Source organism: Emiliania huxleyi (genome assembly GCF_000372725.1).
Source record: "Emiliania huxleyi CCMP1516 chromosome Unknown EMIHUscaffold_158, whole genome shotgun sequence".
Lineage (NCBI taxonomy): Eukaryota > Haptophyta > Isochrysidales > Noelaerhabdaceae > Emiliania > Emiliania huxleyi.
Genome location: NW_005201004.1, coordinates 241623 through 248351, shown reverse-complemented (window position 1 = coordinate 248351; position 6729 = coordinate 241623). Strand labels below are relative to the sequence as shown.

Genomic DNA, 6729 nt, shown 5'->3' with positions numbered 1-6729 from the left:
GAAACGAGTAGATAGAGTCACTCATTGACCGCCGCGCACGCGATCACAGTCACACAATCAACAACATCAACCGGTGTCGTTCTCAGAACGTATCAGGCGAGAGAGTGGAGAAGAGGCCCGCGCCAGACACGCCCCCCGCCGGTGTTGCGCGCGCATGCTAGTCCGGGCGCGAGATGCCTCCTCCCGCATACTCTCCTCACTGGGCAAAATAGTTTGCCATGTTGACGGACCCGCAAGGGTTGACCCCCGGCACCGTGCCGTACACCATCAAGTTGCCCCACAAGCCGGCGAGCGCCTCGCCGCCGCGGTTGCGGCAGAGCGCGGCGTCTTTCCGCAGCTGCGTGTACAGCTTCTTGGAGCGCGGGTAGCCCGCGCCCTTGGGCGGAATGCCAACCAGCCGCGGCGCGACCTTGCCGCTCGCAGACGCAGCGCCGGCAGTGCCCGAGTTGAGCGCCTGTGCCGCAGGCGTGCCGCAGAGAGGGAGGGGAGCACTGTGGTGGGGCGGAGGGCGGCGAGGGCGAGGCGAGCGGCGCGGCGGCGCGCGGAATGCCACGGCGGCGGCAGGGAGCGGGGGCAGGGGCGGCGGCAGGGACGGGCGGCGGGCGGCGGGGAGTTGGCATGGGGAGCTGGCATGCGCCTCAAAAAAGGAGTTGATGGCGGTCCGCCCGTCGTCCCACGTCTTCTCGACCGCCGCAACCTCCTTGGCGCTCGGCGCGGCGACGTTCCCCGTCGTCTGCCTACTCGCACGGCCCGGGTGCGTCTAGGCGGGAGCCCAGGCGCGCGCGCGAGAGGAGAGAGGCTTTGCCCGGCTCGCGCCAGCCGCGAGAGCTGAAACATGCTGCCCTGGAACTTGTTGAGGGCCGCCTGCATCTCCTCGCCGCCCGCGTCGGGCGGGAAGGCGAGAGCCAGGATGCGCATCGGAGTGAGGTACTCGCGCTCCAGCTTTGAGACCGAGGCGGCGGAGCCGATGTCGGTCGACTCCGTGATAGCGCCAATCGAGTCCCACCGGCCGGGCTCGGGGAGCAGGTCGTAGAGCTCAAAGACGTACGAGTCGGCCGCCAGCTGCAGCGCCGGCCAGTACTGCTGGTAGGCCTGCTGCGCCTTGGGAGGCAGGTCGTCGTAGGTGACGCCGTCGGCCACCACGGCGGCGGCGGGCCAGGGCGAGCCCGCGGCGGCGAGCGAGGCGGCGGCAGCGGCGGCGAGCGGGGAGGACATGGCCTCGCGCCGGCTCAGCGACGGCGGCACGCGCACCGAGAGGCAACCGAAGAGGAGCATATTTGCGTGTTTGAGAGGTGAGAAAAAATCAACCGCGGCAGTGCGGGCTGAGGGCCAAAAGTAAAACGCGCAACGCCGCTCTCGGCTCTCAGAGAGGCGTTATATCTCAGTAACCCCGCTCGCAGGTACTAGAGCAGCGTTCGTCAAGCTCAAACCCCACTCTGCACAACACAGAGCAGCGTTTGCCTAACAAGACTCCGCTCTGCAACCTTCAGAGCGGACTCTTGCTCAGAAAAACACCGACCGAGCACGTTCGAGCGGAGTCAAGTCAGTGCAACACCGCTCAACATAGCGGGAGCGGTCAATTTCCGCGGAGAGGCTGCTTTCGCCTCCCTCAGTCGCGCTCTCCTCCGCCCCTCCTCTTCAGAGCGGGACTTTGCTGAGTGAACACCGCTCTAGATGGTCAGAGCAGCGATTGCTTTAAGCTGACACCGCTCTAAATGACGTGAGCGGCGTCGCCCTGAATAGACGCTGCTCTGGGACGCCGGGACGGCGATGCCACCTGACGCCGACGGCGGATCCACGATCGCTCGTGGCGCGCGGCGCGGCGTGGCGAGCCCCGCCCCTGGGGTTGAGCAGCGTGTGGGTGGGTCGTCACTGCTCCGAGTAGTCAGAGCGGCGTCGCGTTTAGTGATACGCCGCTCACGTCATTTAGAGCGGTGTCAGCTTAAAGCAATCGCTGCTCTTACTAGCTAGAGCGGTGTTCACTTAGCAAAGTCCCGCTCTGAAGAGGAGGGGCGGAGGAGAGCGCGACTGAGGGAGGCAAAAGCAGCCTCTCCGCGGAAATTGACCGCTCCCGCTATGTTGAGCGGTGTTGCACTGACTTGACTCCGCTCGAACGTGCTCGGTCGGTGTTTTTCTGAGCAAGAGTCCGCTCTGAAGGTTGCAGAGCGGAGTCTTGTTAGGCAAACGCTGCTCTGTGTTGTGTAGAGTGGGGTTTGAGCTTGACGAACGCTGCTCTAGTACCTGCGAGCGGGGTTACTGAGATATAACGCCTCTCTGAGAGCCGAGAGCGGCGTTGCGCGTTTTACTTTTGGCCCTCAGCCGGCAGTGCGCCAGGGTTGCGCAGCGAACAGGAGGGAGTTCGGCGCTAGGCTCTTGTGCGGAGATTTTATCTCTCGGCTGCGTTGGCTCGCCAAACAAAGTATTTTTATCTTTGACACGAGCACACCACACACACTCACACACACACACTCACACTCACACTCACACACACACACACACACACACACACACACACACACACACACACACACACACACACACACACACACACACACACACACACACACACACACTCATCGCATCGCAGTCCACACTGAGGGAGGGTGTAGAGGATGTAGAGTGTAGAGCGCTGTAGAGCTGTAGAGATGTAGAGCGCTCTGGAGCGCTGTAGAGCTGTAGAGCTCTACATCCGCCGCGTGACGAGGCGGGTGCGTTGTAGAGCGATGTAGAGCGCGATTTTGCTGTAGAGTTTGTTGTAGAGGCTCTACAGCCAACCCGCCGGGAAGCGGGCAGTGACTCAAAGAGGTCGAGTCGCACTAATGGGGTGTCTCCGAGCTTACTGGAGCTCTGATGGACGGCCCTGACTATCCCTGACACACAGAGAGTCACTCTGACGGCACACAACACACAACACCCTATAACTGCGTCATGACCAGCCTGCCATGCGTCGCCGGTGCCGCATTCGTCGCAGTGCTTCTTTAGCAGGCGGTGGACTGTCGGCTGCGAGGACGGTCGCATTTGCGCGAGGCGAGGCGAGCATTGCTGCGCGTTGCATGCGCCATGACTCGCGCCAGCGCGTGCGGGAGCTCCTGGCTGAGCGTTGAGTCCAGGCGAGTTGCGCTGGCCACTATCGCTACGCCGAGCCGAGCTGACGCGCCGAGGCGCCGGCCAGTCGCAGCCGTGAGGCATGCCACAGCAGCAGAGGCACCTGCCTCCCATTGGGCGGGCAGACAGAAGGCCAGGGCAGCACTGGCAAGTGCAACGCGCCTCATGTCGGAGAGCGACCGTGCCTCGTTCGCCGCTTATGACGTGGAGTTTGCTGTACCGTAGAGATTTCAGCTCACGTTCTGGCCAGCTGGCACGAACCGCTGCCTCCCATGCCCTGCAGGCGGCACGTAGCCATCGCGGGTGTTGCGTGGGACAGAAAAGAAGTCGGGCCTTAAATCGCAAATGCGGTCTCGATCTTACCGCACGGTTGGGTCGACTTTGTCTTTGAGGCTTCTGTGACGCAGCGCTGCGACCTCCTCGGGTTTGGCGCTGAATATCATCCGCTTGCGCAGTCAACGCTCGCGCGTTTGGAGCGAACCAGCTAAGTGGATACTGCCTCGTGTGAGTGAACACACACACACACACACACGAAACCGACTCCCCTGCTCGCAAAAGAAAAGCGCGACCTCCTGGCCCGCGCCCCACCCCCCCGCCCGCCGCCACGCGGTTCCTCCACGGTTCCTCCGCTCTCTCCCTGCCTCTCCCCGCAGCCCCGGCCCGGTTAGATTCGCTCCTTGCTCTGCGATGGCGGCGGCGAGGAGCCTGAGCGCCACGGCTCAAACGCTGGCGACGGCGCTCGTCGCGGGCGAGCGGCGAGCGCTGAGCAAGGCGATCACGCTCGTGGAGTCGACGCAGCCTGCGAGCCGCGAGGCGGCGGACGAGCTGCTCTCACTCGTCCTGCCGCAGCGCGACGCGTCGCGCTGCCTTCGGCTGGGCATCTCGGGGCCGCCGGGCACCGGCAAGTCGACGCTCATCGAGTCGCTCGGCCTCGAGCTCGCCTCGCGCCGCCACCGGCTCGCGGTGCTCGCCGTCGATCCGTCGTCGCACCGGAGCGGCGGCTCGGTGCTGGGGGACAAGACGCGGATGCCGCAGCTGTCGGCCAACCCCGCCGCCTTCATCCGCCCGTCGCCCGCGCAGGGCGTCCTCGGCGGCGTCGCGCGCCGGACAGAGGACGTCGCGCTGCTGTGCGAGAGCGGCGGGTACGACCGAGTCGTCGTCGAGACGGTGGGCGTCGGGCAGTCGGAGGTGGTGGTGGCGGGGCTGGTGGACATGTTCGTGCTGCTCGTGCCTCCCGGCGCGGGCGACGGCTTGCAGGGCATCAAGCGCGGCATCCGCGACACACGGCTCCCGCCTCCGCCTCTCGAGCACACGCGTGTGTGAGGCGGCGGAGGCGTCTCTAGGCATCATGGAGCTCGCAGACCTGGTCGTGGTGACCAAGTGCGACGGCGCGCTCAAGCCGGTCGCCAAGGCGGCGGCCCAGGACATCCGGGCAGCCCTGTCTGTCCTGCGGCCGCGCGACGCCGCCTGGGCGCCGCGCGTGATCACTTCGTCGATGCACGACCCGGGCAGCGCTGCCGCGGTGGCAGACGTGATCGAGGAGTTCAGAGCGACGATGGGGCGTGCGGGGGCGCTGCGCGCGCGCCGGGCGGAGCAGGCCGACTCTCGTGTCTGGGAGCACTGCTCGGAAGCCCCTTCCTCCTGCGCCTTCCCTGAACCTTCCCGGAGCCTTCCGGTAGGCGGTCTCGCGCGTCTGGGAGCACGCGCGCGCCGACGTGCTGCACCGGCTCGGCGGCATGCCAGGCGTGCAGGCGCTCATCGGTGAGCTCGCCGCTTCTGCCGCCGCGGGCAGCATGCCGTACTCGCGCGCGGGCAGCCTGGTCGGCGCGGCCGTGCTCGCGCCGGACGCGGACGCCGCGGCGGCGGCCGCCGCGGCCGAGCACCGCGCGGCGCGGGAGGCATCGCCGCCGCCGGAGGCGGAGGGCGCGGCGCGGGAGAATATCTGACTACGTGCGACACGCACGGTGGACGGTCGGTGTCGCTGTGAGAGGAGCGCGCGCCGGGGCGAGCGCGAGATCGAGAGAGCGGGGGGATCAGAGCGCGTGTGATTGGAGATTGCTTGTGTGTGCCGGTGGCTGCGTGTGTGTTCTTGTGTCCATCTTGGCTCTACTCTCTTTACCGACGACCACACCTCGCTCGCTAGACGCTGTACGTCCTACGAGCACATCAGCCGAATTAGCATCGAAGGTTAGGTAGGTGATCTGTGAGGGTCCGCCCGCAGGCGCATTTTGTATACCGAGGCGGTGCCCGGTGCCGAACCTGTCGGACCTTGAGACAGCGTTGTAGGTTAGGTAGGTAGGTAGAAAGGTGAAGAACAGCCAGGCTCGGACTGGACACCAACGCGGTATGGGTGGACGCTAGACAGATGATGACGACACGCACGAGCGACACACAGACACAAACAAGCTCACAAGACACACAGCCAGCGGGCTGCCACACACCCTGAGTCGGCTTACACATAACTCAAGGCCATATCCTCCCTGTCGCCCCCCCCAGCACTCCACGGTGCCAAGAGAAACAAACAAGGGCACAACGACACAACAGACGACAGGAAGTGACATGCGAGGCTAGAGCAGGCTTGCTCTACCTCCAGCAATCTCTCCGGCCGGCGAGGCACGGACGAGACCGTGTGTGGGGTCTAAGTGAGGTGTCTATGGACGCTCTCCTCACGGGCTAGCTGCCTGCGGCTAGCCCTATCTCGCACTCACGGGCAGTGACAATTCAATGGGTGAGTGTTCGAAGATCCATACGAAAAAGAAAAACACCTCTAGATTCCTCGATTCAGCAGCTTCCTAGGAACGGAGGATGGTGGTTGACCGCAGAAGATGCCTCGTCGTAGCGGTACTGCTCGCTTCCGCCGACGCGGTGAGGCCCGCGGTCGCCACGCGGCCACCCGCAGTGCGCACCGCCGCTCCTGTCATGATCATGGACCAGCTCAAGAAGTTCGCGGATGATGGAGCGCTGGCGGTGAGTGCACCCAGGCCGGCCGCCGCCTCGCCTCCGGAGCACAGCAGCGATATGGTGCCTCCAGCTCGTCGGCCGCCTCTCACCGTGGGCAGCCGCCGCAGGTGAAGCAGGCCGCAGCAGAGAAGGTTGTCGGGGAGCGGGTTGCAGCCAAGCTGGCCGCGGCGCAGGCAGCCGCTTAGCTCGGCCACGCAGCAGTGGGCCGCCTCTCCTGCTCGCTACGGCTCCGCCGAGAGCGCTGCCGCTGCCGCCTCCGCCTGCTCTCGCCTCTCCGCTTCCGTCCACCTCCAAAACCCGTGCCGCGCCGCGAGTCACTGCTTTCCTCTCCTCTCACACACACACTCCTCGCACACTCTCCTCAGACACTCTCCTCGCACCTTTCCTCGTCGCCTCCGCTGCCTGCCGCGACGCCTCCGCCTCCTCGTGCCCAGGCCAAGTACGACATCCCTCAAAAGTACACCAACCTCATGCAGTCCTTCTTCACGTCGTGCGCTGCCCGCCACCCACCAGCCCCACCACCCATCAGCCCCACCACCCACACCATGCCCACCACCCCACCACCCACGCCACCCCCACCACGCCCACGACGGCCGCCACCCCCGCCGCCCGCCGCACCCGCCGCCCCGGGCAGACCGCGGGCAACCGCGACCAACCACCCGC

At 65.6% G+C, this 6729-nt stretch overlaps 3 protein-coding genes across 3 annotated transcripts; 1 reads left to right on the top strand and 2 right to left on the bottom strand.

The window, feature by feature from the left end:
* On the bottom strand, positions 1 to 1277 carry EMIHUDRAFT_441623 (hypothetical protein; the record flags this gene model as incomplete). Its single annotated transcript, XM_005785812.1, has 3 exons — positions 1 to 454; positions 638 to 737; positions 806 to 1277. Coding segments are annotated over 3 exons (830 nt in total), but the record flags the coding sequence as incomplete, so codon positions are not given.
* Positions 1278 to 2978: 1701 nt separating this feature from the next.
* EMIHUDRAFT_229809 (hypothetical protein) lies at positions 2979 to 3403 on the bottom strand (the record flags this gene model as incomplete). Its single annotated transcript, XM_005785811.1, has 2 exons — positions 2979 to 3267; positions 3345 to 3403. 2 exons carry the CDS (start codon positions 3401 to 3403, stop codon positions 2979 to 2981), a joined length of 348 nt encoding a protein of 115 aa, XP_005785868.1.
* A 389-nt stretch (positions 3404 to 3792) lies between these two features.
* Positions 3793 to 4870, top strand: EMIHUDRAFT_71714 (hypothetical protein; the record flags this gene model as incomplete). The annotated part of the gene is made up of 2 exons (XM_005785810.1): positions 3793 to 4420; positions 4449 to 4870. The coding sequence occupies 2 exons, from the start codon at positions 3793 to 3795 to the stop codon at positions 4868 to 4870; spliced, it is 1050 nt and encodes a 349-aa protein (XP_005785867.1).
* Positions 4871 to 6729: the final 1859 nt, after the last annotated feature.